Source organism: Artemia franciscana, chromosome 5, assembly GCF_032884065.1.
Source record: "Artemia franciscana chromosome 5, ASM3288406v1, whole genome shotgun sequence".
Lineage (NCBI taxonomy): Eukaryota > Metazoa > Arthropoda > Branchiopoda > Anostraca > Artemiidae > Artemia > Artemia franciscana.
The window spans coordinates 819,068-837,725 of NC_088867.1; the positions used below are offsets into that span (position 1 = coordinate 819,068).

Genomic DNA, 18,658 nt, shown 5'->3' on the forward strand with positions numbered 1-18,658 from the left:
ACTGCTACTAATGCTACTACCGCTACAAGAAATATTGGTACTACACAAGCTAAGGGTATTAAGGTGAAGCTTTCAAGGTATATATAGGCAGATGTCAAACTAAATCAAAACGAACTATGATAATGTAGATTTTAAGAAGGTTGACAAAGCAGTATCACAATAACGGTCTATATTATTAAGTTAGACCTCCAGGGTAAGTTGTGACGGATTTTGAACTAGCCACAAGACACTTTTAATATTGCTTCTACGGCTACTGCAACTAATGCCACTAAAGGCATTGAATTGAAAAGTTTAGGGGTAGTCTCAACTGAACAAGAAAACTATACACATGCAAGTATTAAAAGGGTATATAAGCGGTATCATAGGCAGTGCTGCTCTATCAAAGCTAGTAATATCATTGATATTTTAAAGGATCTAATTTGATTGGAAATTCAAAGTTCTAGTACCCTTTTTAAGACTCAAAAAGGATTGGAGGGTAATCAGCCCTTATTTGGCACATACTTTATCCAAACACTTCCAATTAAATTGTAATATAGCCATGTTGTTCAGAATAGCTGAACGGTCTTGTAACTGTATCTCTAAGGCTAATGTGTACGTCAAGTCTTCACGATTGTGCAATTTGCCAGTATGTAGAAAAACTAAATGTTGCCTTAAAATGAAATCAAAACGCTTTGTGTTTATGCTGGTTGGCAATAAGATATCTCAGCAATATCCCCAAGAACAACCGAGGATATTATGTTCAAACTTTCGGGGCTATTTTTGTTAGTACTTCTGCTCGTAAAATTTAACTAAATCAGAACAGTGTAAGTGTTTCTAAACTGTCAAAGAACATAGATAGATTTTTTGAGAATGGTATTAAGTTTCATTTTTCATGTTAACTAAAGGAGGTATAAAGCTAAATTAAACACTACTATATGTCTCCAAATTTTTAAAAGGGTGTATATTTTTAAAATTGTTAAAGAAATTTCTCCAGCAATCAAATAGAAGGCCAAACTTTAATTTTCAGAGAGAAACCGAAAAGGTTTCTTTTTATCTTAAAAAGGACGCTAGGATTTTTAATTTCTGTCAGAATGAGCCATCCCACAACATTCTAGGACCACTTGGTCGATACGATCACCCCTGGAAAAAAAAATAAAAGACGAATAAACACGCACCCGTGATCGGTCTTCTGGCAAAAGTTACGACGTTCCACATTTTTGCAGATAGGAGAAACTTCTACGGTAGGGTTCTCTGATACGCTGAATGCGATAGTGTGATTTTTGTTAAGATCCTATGACTTTTAGGGAGTGCTTCCTCTATTTTCCAAAATAAAGCAAATTTCCTCAGGCTCGTAACTTTTGATGAGTAAGACTGAATTTTATGCATATAAAACCAGGGTAAAATTCTAGTTAATTGACTTCTTGCTATCTCGGAAAGGGTTTAGGCTAGGAAAATGAATCTTTCAGGGATGGTTCTACAGGCTAAAGAATGTCCCGGGAAGGTATTTTAAAGTACCCACCTTCACTCCTTCTCCCTCTAGAGGGCCCTGAAATTTCCCTACATGACAGGTCCTATACCTATTGAAATTTTGACAAAACAACGTTTTACCTTAATTTTCAGTTACTAGTTGCTTTTTCTCTGCCTTTAGTTCAGAAAATGCAATTCCTGTTATTTGAGTAGAATTTTGAGCCATATCAATGTTTTTTTTTCAAAATTCAGGAAATGTATTTGTATATCCTTAAAACTTTATAAAATGGAATTGAGCAAAGTTATGAATCTGAAAACAATTTTGATGTACTTCAATTAAGCAGAAGATCTATTTTGCAAGGTTAAACTTTTATAACACACATATTTTTAAAGGTCATCAAAGGTCAGGGCCCTCTAGAGTAAGAAGGAGTGGAGTTAGTTGCTTCAAAATACCTTCCCGGGACATATTTTAGTCTGTAGATTCATCCCTGAAAGTTTCATTTTTCCTAACCTAAATCCTTTCTGAGATAGCAAGAAGTCAACTAGAATTTTACCAAAATCAGCGTAAGAAACCAATTGTTTCGATGTATGTATTAGTATCAAAATTCCGTTTTTTAGAGTTTCGTTTACTATTGAGCCGGGACACTCTTTACTACAGTTCGTTACCACAAACTGTTTTATTTAGACAAGATTAAAAAAAAAAAAATTACATCAAGACTTTGAGTGAACTTTGTCACTGAACTCTCTCCAAAAAAATTTAGTAAATAACCCGGAAGTTCATTATTTTATGAATGACCCGAGAGTTAATTGTTTTGTTTTGTATAATTAAGTTAGTTTCATTTTTATTACTTTAGTATTTCCACCGATGACGATTGCCGCAAATGTGATCGAAATATTTAAACTTTTATTTTACTGTTTTGCTGTTTAAATAAATGGATTTTTCTCTATTTAAATGTTTATTTGCTCGTCATAGGAAGGCAGTGATGTCTGAGAAAATAGTACCTAATTTGAGGTGTTGCGTCAAAAACAAGTCGTATATACAGGGCAATGAGACCAACCAAGTATACAGCTATTTTGTTTTCTTTTTTTCACTTAATTCATATATTTCAGTTGTATGTAGTTTTTAATAGTGTATATAGTTGTGGATTTTTTTAGAAAAAATCTCTGATCCTGCAATTTACTTTAGAACGTAAAATGGTAAAAAAAAAAAATAACAAAAAAACAACAGAAGCTTCATTTCCTGCTACTAAAATGTTGTATGATTGTTTCCTATTATCCTTTCTTGCTTGAAACAGGTTATCTGCAAAGTTTGAGAAAGATTGGTATATTACAGAATCGCTTGTGTTCACATTCATTTTCTCGTTTTTCTTCTTTTAACTTAATTCATTTATTTCAGTTGTATATAGTTTTAGATTTGGAAAAACTGTGATCATGTAATTTTCTTTAGAACATAAAACTGTAAAAAACAAAATAGAAGAGCCATTTCATGTAACTAACATATTATGTGATTGTTTCTTATTACCCTTTGTTACTTGAAATAGGCTATCCACAAAGTTCAAGAAAGTTTGTTACATTGTCCAATCGCTTATTTTCACATTCATTTTTTTTTCCTTTTTTTCACCCTAGTTCATTCGTTTCAGTTTTATATATTGTGTATATAATTTTAGATTTTGAAAAACTGTGATCCTGTAATTTGCTTTAGAATATATATAAATCTGTGATCCTGTAGTTTCTTTACGTAAAACGTTACGTTACGTTTGTTTTGTTCAACTAACATGCTGTGGCTGTTTTTAACTGCGATCCTGTAATTTACTTTATAACGTAAAACAGTAAAAAACAAAACAGAAGACTCATTTCCTGCTCCTAATATGTTATGATTGTTTTATATTATCCTTTTTTACTTGAATCAAGTTGCCTAAAAGTTTAAGAAACTTCGTCATATTACCGAATCTTATAGTTTAACATTCATTATTTTTTTTCCTTTTTTCACCCTAATTCATTCTTTTCAGTTGTTTATAGTTTTATATATAGTGTATATAGTTTTAGATTTTTTTAAAAACTGCGATCCTGTAATTTGCTTTAGAACGTAAAACAGTAAAAAACAAAACAGAAGACTCATTTCCTGCTACTAACATGGTATGATTGTTTTATATTATCCTTTGCTACTTGAAATAAGTTACCTAAAAGTTTAAGAAAGTTCGTCATATTACCGAATCTTATATTTTAACATTCATTTTGTTTTCTTTTTTTTCACCCTAATTCATTCTTTTCGGTTGTATATAGTTTTATATGTAGTGTATATAGTTTTAGATTTAAAAAAAAACTGCGATCCTGTAATTTTTACATGTAATCATGTAATTTGTGATGTTGCAATTGGCTTCAGATCTTTGACACTAATTGACACTAATTGACGCTAAGGCATTGCTTAAGATATTTGCAATAAATAAATATATATGTCAATAAATATTTAAAATAAACAAATATATATTTTTCACTTTCGGTCTGAACTATTTTGAGAAAACAAAAATGATTTTTTAGCAGATTGTTTTGCTGCACCTATTCTGTTGAAAATCTCCCTGTCTCTTATAGGCTGTATTTCGCGGTCATTGTATCTCAATTGGTTTCCGTCTGGGTCCTGTATTTTGCCAAATTTCTCGAGCTAAAAAAAAATCATTTTTAAAATAAACTACACTTGAGGAAACACATACATACAATCGTATATATGGGGTATATATATATATATATATATATATATATATATATATATATATATATATATATATATATATATATATATATATATATATATTATATTTATTTGATCCTATAAATATAGATCTAAGGTAGAAATATACTATCTTCATTCGTGGACTTTAATATCAAGACTGGTAATATTAGTGATAGATGGTAATCCATACAAAACCAACTTGGTGTCCAGAAGGAAACAGCAATGTCAATAAACCGTTACAGTTACTTGGATACACTAATCTAGTTATAAATAGTATGTTTTACTGCTGCAAAATGACCCACAAGTCAACAGGTCATTATAATGAAAAACCAGCTAAGCTTTTTGATTATGCCATATTAAAAAGAAGGTTAGTTTGATTGACATAAGATTCTGCAGATGTTTGGAAGTGCAGTTACTGATGTTGAAAGTGAAGATCAAAAAGTTTGTTGCACTGAAATAAAAGGAAAGAGCAATTCGTACTTGTAGGGGCCAAACTAAAAACAAGAGATGTTGCTAAAATACATTCGTCAATAGAAGTGAATTTTTTATGTTGTCTTTAGATAAGTGTGATAAAACCAGTTTGAATATATTTCACAAAATTTCGAAAGCAGACACAAGTACCTGGGTTTGAAAAGGAGCAGATTAGGCTGAAAATTAGAGTGATCTGTTTCATTTAAATTCAATACCCACTCTTTACGCAAAAGTTCGATCTTTTGTCAGTATCTTTAAGAACGATTCATTAAACACAAGTACCTTTTAATTAGACTAAAAGTCTTATTTTATACTACCTACAAACTTTAGCGTCAAGATCAGGGTGAGTATTGAGGAAGGAACAGCCCCTTTCATACGTGGAATAATTTATGCTCGTTTTAAGTTTAATGTTTTGCCTTACTTTCAACTGAAAAAACTTGGGTTTATTACTATTCAGAGCCTGCTTTTAGATTATGTACCCCATAAATAGAAGGTTGTTTTCAGGATTTCCCTTTAAATGGTTTATTTCCTTAAATATTTATTCTACCTACGGATATTTTGTATAAAATAGCTCTTAAATAGCTCATATAAAAGTAGAAAAAAACTAGCGTAAAGATCGAGGTATTGACGAAGGGGTAGAACCCCTCATATACGTAATAATTTCTGTTAGTTTCTAGTTTTAATTTTAATCCTTACTTTTAGATAAAAAAAAACCTCCTATGCAGCCTTGTCCCCGCGAAACCCCCCCCCCCCCCATCAGAAAAAAATCCCCCTGATAACTTCTGTATGCTTCCCGACAACCAATACTATATGCAAACATTGGGCAAGTTCACAACTTGCAGCGCTTCCCCCGGGGACTGTGGGGGATTAAGTCATCCTCAAAGAAATAGTTTTTAGATTTTTCGACCATGCTGAACAAAATGGCCATCTAATTTTTATCGGGTGTCTTTGGGAAAGAAGAGCATGGGATGGGGCCTAGTTGCCCTCTAATTTTTTGACCACTTAAAAAAGGCAGTAGAACTTTTAATTTCCGTTGGAATGAACCCTCCCGCGATATTTTAGGACCACTGGATCGACACGATCCCTCTGGAAAAATAAATCAAATAAAAAAAACAAATAAGCCCACATCCATGATCTTAAAATACAAAATTCCACACTTTTGTTGATAGGAGCTCCTTACTTACAGTTCATTACCACGAACTGTTTGATTATGAGCCAACAGTTGATAAGACGTCGGGCAAAAAAATCTGAAGAGGCTTGTAAGTTGAAAAATGCCATCTTAACTATGCCTGTCTATTCAAAGATTAGCATTACAGAAATAGAACCTTTAGTCTTGACAGGTATGCTTTTGAAAAGCCAAGTTTTATATAATCCAAAACCTGATGCCCTATTGAAAACCATAAGGGATTTCTAGAAGCAAAAATTAACAAAAATTATGTGAGTTTACAAAAAAAAACTCCATTGCACTGATGGTTCAAATATGGGACGTTTGGTGCAGTTTCTTTAACCATTGCAGTGCACAAGGGAAACCAGTCGAAAATAGCAATACCGAAGTTTAGGCAAATTAGACATATGGACCATGATCGTCACCCTGTGATTTTACAAAAAAATATATATTATATTAAAACGAACTTCCTTTATTTTTATTGTATTACTTAGATTTTGAAAGACGAGATCTATTGAAAAATGTCTATTACAATCCTTGATGGCCAAACTCAAACACAAAAAAAAGAAGAAAAAAGCATCAACAATAAAATAAACTAGTATAAAATGCTAGTCAGAGAAAAAAATTGAAACGTCAAATAGGCTTTAAACAAATACAGGAAATGATAGCAATAAATTAAACTCAAAGTCTCGTTACCAAAAAATAAAAAAAATTGCTTTAATAAAAAGAAAAGAAAGACTATAAAAAGATAGCTCAAAATATGTGACAGCTACAGTAATAAACTGAAAGCTGAAAAGAGTGAAGGATAAGGGATCCACCTATTTTTAGATTTTAGACGCTGTAGACAAAATGATAAAGAAAAACTGTGTGGCTTTAAAAAGGGTAGAAGATGTGTCGACTAGATTTTCACTCTTAGACTAATAATTGAAAAGTGCCTGAGTTATCAAACACATTGGGTTCTCAGTTGTATAGATTATGAGCAAGCGTTCGATTCTGTTGATGGAAGAGCTTTAGCGAAGGTCTGATCCTTGTATGGAAAAGTGATTAGGGCTACGTACGAGAATAACACTGCTACATCTGTAAGAAATGAGGTTAGCAGCTGGTTTCGTATTAAATTAGGAGTTAAGCAGGGTTGTGTTTTATCCCTTTATATGGATGATTTTTGTAGACTTTGTCTTAAGGAGCACAGGAAAGACATTGGGGGAACACGGAAGTAGGAAAAAATTTCCTGGACCTAGATATTTCTGATGATTTGAGCATCCTAGATGAAAGTGTGAGCAAAATGAACGAACTTCTAGAGGCTTTACGAGTTCAGGGTACTAGAACAGTCTAAAAATTAATGTTTTTCTTTGTCTTAAGGAGCACAGGAACGACAATGGGGGAACACGGAACGTGGAAAAACTTTCCTGGACCTAGATTATGCTGATGATTTGAGCATCCTAAATGAAAGTGTGAGCAAAATGAACGAACTTCTAGAGGCTTTACGAGTTCAGGGTGCTAGAACAGTCTAAAAATTAATGTTAAGAAGACTAAGTTGCTAAGGCTAGGAATAAGTGAAGATGAAAAGGTTACGTTGGGCAACAAAAAGATTGATCAGGTTAACAGCTTCACTTGCATTGGTAGTATTATTACTAAAGACGGTGGGAGCAGTGAAGATGTTAAAAGTAGAATAGCCAAGGCTCAGAGTGTTGTTTCACAGTTAAAAAAAATTGGAAGAACAGGAAGATAAGTCTGCAAACCAAGATTAGAATATTGGAACCTACAGAAATAACAGTGATCAAATATGTTTCTTAAGCATGGGTTCTCCGAAAAGTGGATGAATATTTGCTAAATGTTTTCCAGAGAAATTGCCTACGGATTTTCCGGGGTATGCAGCTGACTGACTGGATTTTAAACAGTAGGCTGCACGAAAAATTCGCTTTTATTCCCCTTTCTAATGCTATAACGAGAGAAGGGTTGAGACGGCTAGGGCATGTTCTCCCACCGTCTTTACTAAAAACACAACCGAGGTAAGTGAAGCTGTCCACCCGATTAATCTTGTTGTTACCCAGCGTCACCTGTTCATCTTCACTTATTCTTAGCCTTAGGGACTTAGCCTTCTTAACATTGATTTTGTACTTATTCTAGAATTGTGAATCCACGAAACTCTAATTTTGGTCACAGATTAATCTAGTATGCTTAAATCATCTAATTTTGGTCAACACAAATTTGGCCTGACCTTCTGCCTTTTCTAAAGCCACACTGTCTACAGCATATCTCAGTCTAAAAAGTGCCATATTACGGAATGAGTTGCTACCTACAGAGACAAGACTAATATCTCGATTATTAGCACGCTTACTCTTATAACCTTTTTATACAGTGGTTTAATTAAGGTTTTCCTAAAATCGCTAGGTACTAACCCTTTTTCAAAAATCATATTCATAATCTTCAGCAACTTATTTCTAGCCTCAGAGCCACCATATCTAAGAAACTCATTTACTACACAATCGGTACCTGCAGCCTTGTTATTTTTATATCCCTTTAGTACTCTTGCTAATTCTTCCTCACAAAACAAATCTTTCTTCACATCCAAGGTATCACACGCTTTTCATTTTTTCTATATCTTTTCCTGGAACTCTATCTTAGTTTAGCACATTTTCAAAATATTTCACCCTTCTCTCTTTAGCTCTTTCCTTATCATTTATTGTGGTCCCGTTCCTATCTTTAACTAGGACAAGTACGGATTGACTGCTTCCTTTCAATTTATTAACATACCAGTCCAACGTTTATTATGCCGTCTAGCTGAATGTTCTAGATCCTCGGTAATTTTATCTATGGCCTCCATTTCACCCCTCCTTATATCGTTTTTTAATGCTTTATCTACTTTCTTTACATTAGTTTTGTTTTTACATGATCTATCACTCAGATAATTCTTTTACAGACCCCTTCTCATGTCTACCAAAGATAAAACTTTTTCACTAATATTTCTAGATACCCTCCTAACTTTCTTCCTCAATACACATTCAGCAACTTCAAAAATTGCTTTCCTAACATTATTTCATCTTTATTCCACATTTTTAAATGTGAAATTAGAAAAGAGGGCATAAAATTCTATTCAATTATACGAAAAACTGAACCGAATACGTTCCATCAAAGAAAGAAAAGTTTATCCTAGCTTTGCTTTTGACAAAGTAAGTATATTTTCTATCACAATGTATAAGACAATTGCAGAAAAAGGTTTAGTTTAGGAAAAGTTTTTGAAGATGGTTTATTTTATGAAAAACTTAGTTCAGTTAAACATTAAAACACAAATCTACGATCAAAGAAAAAATATCTTACCTGAGCACCTGATAGTTCAAGTATCTCATGCATCACAATCCATTGGACGTTTTCAGTGAAAGGTTTAGTTGTTAGGGATCCCCTGTATCGATAAAATTTTGATGTATCCTCTGGGAGTAAATTTGCAAGAACGGTGTCAGGCTCTTCCAATGTTTTTTTCGAGTTTGCTTTTTTGATTTCTGGAACAGCGCTGAAAAACTCGTCATAATACTCATTTTTGGCGGCTGCTTCCTAAATCAATACATGGTTAATAGTTAATACATGGTTAATGGTTAATACATGGTTAATAGTATGTTGTGGATAAGGAGTGTTTATTTCTATTAAAATTAAGAAACTAGTTTTGCAGACTGAGTTTAACCAGCATTTCGGTGAGCAATGATTATTGTAAAATATTTGTGTATTTCATTAAAGGAAAAAAACAAAATTTAGACTTAACACAAAATTTGGGATACAAGAATGAATCTAGACTAGGCATTAAGCGTCTGAAGTTTCCTTTGATCGTGATTTAATTTTTCTGACAGGCTATAAGGACCTCTTCAGTCATTGGATAAGAGGGGTGGGTTGGCATAGTAGCGGCTAGTAATTAAGAAGTGACTCGGGACGATAGTGACAAAGACTCTAAAAGAAAGAATTTTGATAATAATTATTATTTAAAAAATGGCTTTTTATGCTGATTCTAAATATATAAAGCTCATGAGATTTAATGCTTTCCATCAAAAGCTGTGAGGCTGAAGAAAATTTGCCTTGTTTTCAAAACAAGGGGATAAGCGTCTTGGGAGAGTGAAGTTTCCTGCCATTTCCTTGCACCAAGGTACGATTTATTCTTAAATTAATTTTTAAAACTTTTTCCAAAAAACAAGTTTTTCAAAAAAAAGTAAAGAGCTCTACTAAGCTAAAAATTAGCGGAAATAAACTCAAATAATCTTCCAAGTTTAGAACTACCACAAATCACTATCAATAAGTTAATAAAATTCAAAACGAACAGAAATTAAATTAAATAGCCGTTCTAAAACTACACTATTCTTCACTGAAAACTTTGTCTAAAGCATCTCTCAGTCTAGAAAGTATCATATTGCTAAGTTATTTTCTACCTACAGAGACCAGACTAGTTCCTCGATAATTACGACACTCACTCTTGTCACCTTTATCATACAATAGCTTAATTAAGGCTGTCCTAAAATAATCAGGTACTTCCCCGTTTTGAAAAATTATATTCATAATCGTCCGTAATTTATTTCCGACCTTAGAGCCACCATATTATACAAAATCACTGCAATATGCAATATACTGCAATATCAGCAATTGGAACCTTATCGTTTTCTGATCCTTTCAGCACAGTCGCTATTTCTTCCTCGCAATAGAAATCTTCCTTCACATCAAGGGTATCACAAACTTTGTCATTTTTTCTTTTACTACAACTCGTTAATATATTCTGGAAATGTTCTGACAATATCTCTTTAACTCTTTCCTTACCACTATCTCTAGCACCGTTCCTGTCTTTAAGAGGGACAAGTCTAGATTGACTGCTCTCTCTCAATTTATTAACGTGCCAGAAAAATATTTTACTAATATGTCATCTAGCTGAATCTTCCAGATACTCGGCAATTTAGTCCATGGCCTCCACTTCACACCTGCTTAGTTCATGTTTTAATACTTTCTCCACTTTCTTTTTGTTCCTTTTATTTTCATAAAATTTGTAACTTAGATAATTCCTGTACATGCCTCTTCTCCTCTTTATTAAACATAAAGATTTTTCAATAATATTCCTATTTGCAGTCCTAACTTTCTTCCCTGAGACACAATCAGCAAATCAACAAATTGTTTTTCTAAAATTATTCCCACCACATTCAACATTGTCAAATTTTAAACTCTCAAAATAAATATTCACCTGTTCCTGGAAAGTCTGTCTCAAATTCTCATCTTAGAGTCTACCAGCAATAAAGCTTTTCGGGAGGCAGTTACCCTTCCAAAATTTCATCTTTAAATTAACCCTACATTATTAAATGGTAATCTAATTTTAACATCAATAACATCACTACTATATACCCTAGTATCTTGTATTGATACAACCAGTCTTCGGTTTACTATAATATAATCAAAAGATTTGCTGTCCTACCATCACGTGGATACCATGTTAACTTATTTGTAATTTTATAGCCAAACACCGTATTAGTTATAACTAAATTGTTAAACCTATAAAAAAGAAATTGCAAATGTCTGTAGCCATTACTGTTTTCTTTTCCTACAGTACATTTATATAGGCGATGATACTATCTATCCTTACTTCTACCAACCTGGGCATTAAAGTCTCCCAGTAAAAACACCACATTTCTACCTGGGACCCTGTTTATTCGCTCCTGCAGGCTTTCAATAAAATTCATCTGAGTCAGTAGTAACTCCGTCTGTCGGTTCAAAAGGGGCATATTGCTGCTACAACTGATACTCTGAACTTTTTTAGTCATAAAGTGAACAATTAGTATTATATTATTAATACCTTCCCAGACTAAACAAGACTTAGCAGCTTCTTTATTCATCATGAGCCGTACTCCTTGTCCATGTACTCCATCCTTCCTGCTTGAGCAAAAAAAATTCTATATCACCTATTCTCATCCTTCCTACCCTTTGTATATAAGTTTCTGAAATTCCTAATAACTCTATTTCGAATTGTCTAAATTTGTCAGTCAAGATGTCGATACAATAGTCATTTTTTAACGCTGTAACATTTCGAATTCCAATTTTCATTTTCGTTAGATCATTGAAATTATTTTAGCCTCAGGAAAAGCAGTGATCTTGCATACCAGTGCAGAAGGGGAATCATATGTTTTCAAGTATTCACCGAAGCGCTTAAAACTAAAACTTAAATTAAACTAACTAAAACTTGAAGTTGCTACGAATGGATTTCAGGAATTGCAGCTTTATGTATAGTTTTTTCATTAAATTTAACTGTCCTACGCACATGAAGAAGAAAAATCATACTTTTTACAAGAAATTCAGTCATTTTCTTAGAAACAACATTATTAACTTAATGTATATTAATAAAATCAATCATAAATACCTTCCTTCATTCCTGGTTTTTTGGCCTACCTTAAACAAAACTGCAATCACAGCTAGGCCATCACGTTTCTTCAAAGCTTCCTTTACGGAGTCATACTTAGTGTTGCGATGAACAAAGTGAACCTCTGATGGATATCTGAAAATTCAAACATAAATCTTGGAATTTACTAGAAAAAGAAAATTTGAAAAGTACTCTTGACTCAGATTGCATTGATTTGCATTGAATTTTAGATGCATCTAAGCATATTATTTATAGGCTACTATCAATTTTTCTTAGGAGTCAAAAGAAATAAGTATTAAAAAGAACTGTTATTCTGCTAAAAAGGTATTGTGGAAATAATTTAAAGTTTAGAGTGTGCTGCTTAAGAAGTGTGTACTTTCAATAGTATGTTGCTCTGATAGTGCTTATGCTCTAAGAAATCTGTAAAATTGTAATTTAATGGAATTTTCGAATGCAAATTAAGGAACCGCACAGCGCAAATACCAATCTCCGGGTTCTTTGTTACTGGCCAGAATTATACTGAGTGATTGGAGGCTATTCATCCAATCCTATTTATATTTTCCCTGAATTTCTCAACCCACTGATTTGGAGTTTATTTGGTTAAGGTGGAGCTTACTGAGTCACACTCCTTGCTCCCATCGGAAAACAAATAATCAGAGATACCATAATCTCAGCACCTGCCCCAAGCGCTGACATACCATTATAGCAAATTAATATGTCTTGCAATTGTACTAAGCTGATAAACTTTTAGTTACTAAGTTTAAGATTATACTTAGAAGTACATTGACTATTCTAACCTTTGCACACACAACAAGTTAATTTATTCTCATTTATTTGGCTTCCATTATAAATTTACAGCTGAAATCAATTACACTCACATTTGTTAAGTTTCTTTTGAAACGTGTCCTTGTGGTCCTAATCAGATATATCATCAATAAAGTGACTCAAAATCAATGTTTAAGGTATTTCTGCATGTTTCAATTTCCTTGGGATTCATGTATAATCATTTTCTTGAACACATTATATGCCCAAACATATTTGACTTGGAAAAACTTGAAAACGGGAGATGAAAACAAAAGTAAAACTGTTGCAAAAACACCAGAAAATTTTGAACTTTCTGATAGTATGCCAATAGCCAACTATGTTAAAGCGGAAAACAAGATTACATATGTGTAGGTTTGCAACAAAAAATGAAAATTCTGTTGTAAAAAAATGTCTAAGGGATCATAGTTGTGTTCTCTGTTCAGTCAATATTATGTAACTAAGGAGATGACATCTAACGTGAGAAAATATTACCAAAGATTTCTCCATGTACTTATTTAGAGCTTGGCGCGACTCTAGTTGAGCTTACTCAGCCCCTGAGCTGAGTCACGTCAGCTATAAGGCAATTAGAAAAATAGTGGTGGAACACAACTTGGATGGTAATAGATTTTGTGTGTGAAAAGCAAGGTTACTGAATAGTGAATTGAGAAACAAAATCCATACCATAATGTTAAGAATAGCAACGCAAACGTTAAGTTCCTCTTAACTTCTTACAACTTTAAACAAGCTATGTTGGAATTATCTTTGTCAATATCCTAGTAGGTTTGTGTTGCAGCATTTGTGCAACTATATTAGTCCTATATAACTAGTATATAACTATATATATTTATATATATATACTATATATATATATATATATATATATATATATATATATATATATATATATATATATATATATATATATATATATATATATACTATATGCTATGCTATAGTATATACTATATAGCATCTAAACTTCATGCGATTGGACTTTCTCTTAATCTTTCAAAGTGTGAATATCTTTCATTTAATAGCAATATCACTACTCCTCTAATCTGTGGATCTTTTTCTATCCCGTCGGTTTCTTCATTTCGGTGGCTGGGAATTAACGTTAGTAAAACTCTAAAATCCTTACGGACTCTCACTGTTGCTGATTGCAAGAAGAAAATCCAATTAAGTTACTCTAAAATTGTTGCTAACCGAGGTAGATACAATAGAAAGTCTCTTGCTAAATTATACTCGGTTTTTACAGATCATTCGGTTTTGTTTCTTTCTGGTATTGTGTTGCGAGAGCAACACTTTGGTTTTGTCCCGTTTTTTTTGTTTTGTTTTTTCTATGCCGCCGAACTCAGCTTATTCCTGGAAACTGGTAAGGGTCTAACCTGTGCGGTTTTTACGGAAAGTGTGGACCTCAGGCCGGATTGATGAATATGACATTACATTTTGGAAAGCTCCGTAGAACTCTTGCCTGGGGCCAAAAAGGATGGTTTTTGCTTGTCCTCGAGCCAGAGCCTATGGTGTGCGATTTGAAGTGGAGTTATATAGCCTATGTCAGAGAGGAGTATCTGAAGTTGTGCAGCCAAGCTTTCGTTTCATCAAACCATGTTTCTGCTTTCGAGTGGAAAGCTCCGTTCTAGCAGGCAAGCAGGCAGGCACCAGTTTCAAATTGAAGATGGACTAAAATCTATAAGTGTTAAATATATGCGGTAGTTCCCCGGCCCCACAGCCAATATATCTTCTTTGAGTGATAAATAGAAAAATTTACAGAAACAAAAAAGTGCGATTTTCCCACGGGTCCGAAAGTGCTGCCATCTATTGTTTCTAGCCATTTCTGTTCGTGATTTCAGCTGACTTTACCATTCTTTTTTTTCTACTTGGGATTGCAATAGAGAAATGGTATCAGATATACCTCTTAAACTTTAAAAGTTCTCTCATTGCTAAAGAAATTAGAGCTTATCCTTTGCTCCATTCTAAGTGGTGGTGTTAGAAAGTTGGCCTCCGGCAAAAAAGTCAACTTTTGAACTAAGACAGATAGAATTTTTTTTTCAATGACAATCGTTAGACCTTGATGAGCTGATCAAAGTATATGTCATCCATTTTTTGTTACAAAAATTCCTTCATGACATACACCAGTTTGAAAGTTTCAAGGGGTTGACAACTTCAGTGGCAAGGTAAACACTTGAACCAAAAATAGGCCGATACCAATTGTGAGATATGTAGGGGACTTCCAAGCAACAGTCGATTATTAGCTTATAATCATCTTTGGCAATGAGGGGTTTGCAACTTTTGCTGATTGGTGTACCTATTATCTGTTTCTGGTGTAATTGATGGTAAGAACAACTTGGTTCCCGATTGTAAGACATGTAGGGGAGTTGCAAGTAATAATCGGCTGTTAGGCTACAATGACTTCAGCGACAAGGGGTCTGGAACTTTTGCTAGTTGGTGTACCCATTATTTGTTTCCGGTGAACTTGGATGTATATCCCGGGAGAGGGACTTGTAAGTAAGAATCGGTTGCTAGAGGAGGCTCACGAGGGGCTACAAATTTGTGCAAATTGGTACACATCTATGGAATCAGGGACCCATAAATTTTCTGTAATGACTCGCCATCCAATAATAAGCGATCCTGGATGGCGAGTCATTACAGGAAATTTATGGGTCCCTGATGGTATTTTGATCCTGAAAAGTTACAGATAGCTTTATAATACCAACTAGATTACATAAGATAATGTTCCAAGTTTCCATCCGTCACGATGTCTACGATTGAAAAGGATAAAGTTCAACCGGCTGCAAAGTGACATTTAGGGGCCTAGTAAGTAATAATCGGCTGTTAGTGTGGACCTCGGGCCGGATTGATGAATATGACATTATATTTTGGAAAGCTCCGTACGACTCTTGCCTGGGGCCAAAAAGGATGGTTTTTGCTTGTCCTCGAGCCAGAGCCTATGGTGTGCGAAGGATAAAGTTCAACTGGCTGCAAAGTCAATTTAGTCCCTTCTTCCAATTTTTTTTTTTCAACCCTGAGGAATAGCCTTTGATCATCTGATTACTGATTGTGTTATTCTTTGTCTCTCACGAAAGAGGGACTTGTAAGCAAGAATGGGTTGCTAGAGGAGGTTCATGAGGGGCTACAAATTTGTGCAAATTGGTGCACATCTATGGTATTTGATCCTGAAAAGTTACGGATAGCTTTATAATACCAACTAGATTATATAAGATAATGTTCCAAGTTTCCATCCGTCACAATGTCTACGATTTAAAAGGATAAAGTTCAACTGGCTGCAAACTCAATTTAGTCCCGTTTTCCGATATTCTTTTGCTGTTGTTTTTTCAACGCTGAAGAATTTGATCATGTGATTACTGATTGTGTTCTTCTTTGAATATGCCGTTTTGAAAGCTTTGATAGTTTTGACAACTTCAGCATTTAACCGATAGCGAAGAAACAAAACCAAAGTGTTGCTCTCGCAACACTTTAATCGGCAAAGCCGGACAAAGGTTGCCGCAACACTTCACGTTGCCCAGGCAACGTAGGTCTAGTTTACCCTATTTTTCATAAAAAAGATATCAGTTCAATTCGTTCTTATTATTTCCGTTTTTCCCGTTTTCTATTGTATCTGCCTCTATGGTATAGGAATAGGAGCCTCATATCTATTTATAGTTTCCTGGATATTGGGTCGAAGCTCACAGAGCTTGCTGGCAAAAATACCCCAGTCTACTTATTTTTATCTGCCCGCCCACAGAGGCCTTACTCGTTTGCTTTAGTTTCTTGTTTTTTCTGTTTTGTGTAGTGTTTGTTTTGTTTCTTTTATTGATAATTCGCTTTGATTTTTTGTAGCGGGTCAAAAATAAATTATTATTATTATTATTATTATTATTATAGTATATATATATATATATATATATATATATATATATATATATATATATATATATATATATATATATATATATATATATATATATATATATATATATATATATATATATATAACAACTATATATATAACTAGTCCTGTATTGTTTAAACAGTGTTTGCTTCAAGTGCTCTAAATCAACTTATTTAATATCAAACTTAAATTTTCAGAAGAACACTGATGGAAATTGGCATCGAAGGCAAGATAGAAATCTGCCACTGGAAGAATTAGCTCTCTTTTAAGATTCTTACATGTAAACTGAGAACCCCTTACATCTAGTAAAAGTGTCATTCTTCAGTAGGTCACATTATTTTAACAGGGACTGATGATTTCCTTGTAAGAAATCAATAAATAAACAATATTGAGTTGAGCATTAGTATTCGGAATATACGTTAAACATCATAGTCAATAGGTATGACCTTGCTACCATACTTACATTGTCACCAATTAGTCAATTAAATAATATTAAGCTGACAGTGCTGGAAGATGCAACGGAAGGATAGCAGGAAATAGGAAATATGATCTGTTTCAATAATCGTGGTTTTGCCATTAACCGCAAGGATCTTCATATAAATTTGCCTCACAGCAATGTATTTACTTAAAACTTATGATTAATTTGAAGTTCGAAGAGTATTTAAGGTACTTGTATTTGTTTTGTCGGATATTAGAAGACGAACTGAGAATTCTACCTCCATCTCTTTCATCTTAGCTTTGCTTAAATGTTAAGAATCCAATGTAGTTTCACAGCTGATTTGATTGAACATAACGAAAGCAAATAAATCACTAGCTGGTAAAATGTTGTATACTAGGGTCACAACTTGCAACAAGTTATAACCATATTATCCTCGCATACATCTTGATACAAGTGATGGGATTGTTGCGTAGGAGCTTGTCTCAACTATTGAAAAATATTCATCTAAGTGAATAGATCAAAAGCCGAAATAAAAGCCAGACAACTGATTTCTAGTGCATATATTCAATCGTTTCTTCCTTACCGAAAATAAGCTTTTTTGAATTTAAAAGCTTTTCTCTGAGTTGACAACACCTTCAGAAGTATATATATGGCCCACTTAAAAATCTCAGAAAGAGTTTTTATCTTATATAGTTTTAAGTTGGTAAGAAAGAAAACTCATGACAGAAAGAATAAAGCTAATCAGTAACACTCCTAAGCCACCCAGTGGACATATTTTCCCAGTGTATACAACTTAACCCAAATACTGAGAATTGTTTCGTCTAAGCCTTACAGACTAACAAAACTTTTATTTAGGCAAGACTAGAACCAGAATCGATTATTGTCCTAGTGGTCGGGTAGCAGAAGAGTTAGAAGCATGGACACAGTTTTTTGGGCCATAATTGGGCTTTACATTCAAACCTGAAAGGCATACTCTTCTTCTTCAAAAATTTTCTGAAAGAGCAAAAGTCACAGAGCAATCAGTGAAATGCATGTTCTTGATTCAAGAAATAAAAAATACAGCAAAGGTAAAAGGTACATATATTGAATACATGGTATGTCCATGAGTAACTTGGTTTTTTTAAGAACTAAACTTTCCTTAAAATGTAGCCTTTAGAGAAATTATAGTCCTCTAGGCTGAAGTTTTAATTTAAGCTAAACTGATTGGTTTTGTTTCAATAGGGAAAAGCTTCATCACTGAAAACATCATTATATACCTATTTTTAAGAACATAAGGACAGGGAGGATAAAAATTGTACTTATAAATGCCCGCTTTAGTGCCCCCCATTTAAATCCTCAATTGA

At 33.5% G+C, this 18,658-nt stretch overlaps 1 protein-coding gene and 1 long non-coding RNA gene across 3 annotated transcripts in view; one reads left to right on the forward strand and one right to left on the reverse strand.

The window, feature by feature from the left end:
- The first annotated feature begins 1,512 nt into the window (after window positions 1-1,512).
- Window positions 1,513-17,273, forward strand: LOC136026842 (uncharacterized). Of its 2 annotated transcripts, none has more exons than XR_010617430.1 (2): window positions 1,513-2,507; window positions 17,074-17,273. It is a non-coding gene; the product is annotated as an uncharacterized LOC136026842 (long non-coding RNA). The 2 variants fall into 2 exon arrangements; XR_010617429.1 differs by lacking the exon at window positions 1,513-2,507 and adding an exon at window positions 4,346-4,988.
- Window positions 3,880-18,658, reverse strand: part of LOC136026839 (carbonic anhydrase 12-like) — a 59,063-nt gene continuing 44,284 nt past the window's right edge. Inside the window, exons 7-9 of the mRNA XM_065703549.1 lie at window positions 12,213-12,318; window positions 9,129-9,359; window positions 3,880-4,105 (exon numbers count right to left, since the gene is read on the reverse strand). Of these exons, the coding sequence (XP_065559621.1) occupies window positions 3,938-4,105; window positions 9,129-9,359; window positions 12,213-12,318 (505 nt within the window). The 3' untranslated portion in view covers window positions 3,880-3,937. The remainder of the gene's footprint in view (window positions 4,106-9,128; window positions 9,360-12,212; window positions 12,319-18,658) is intronic.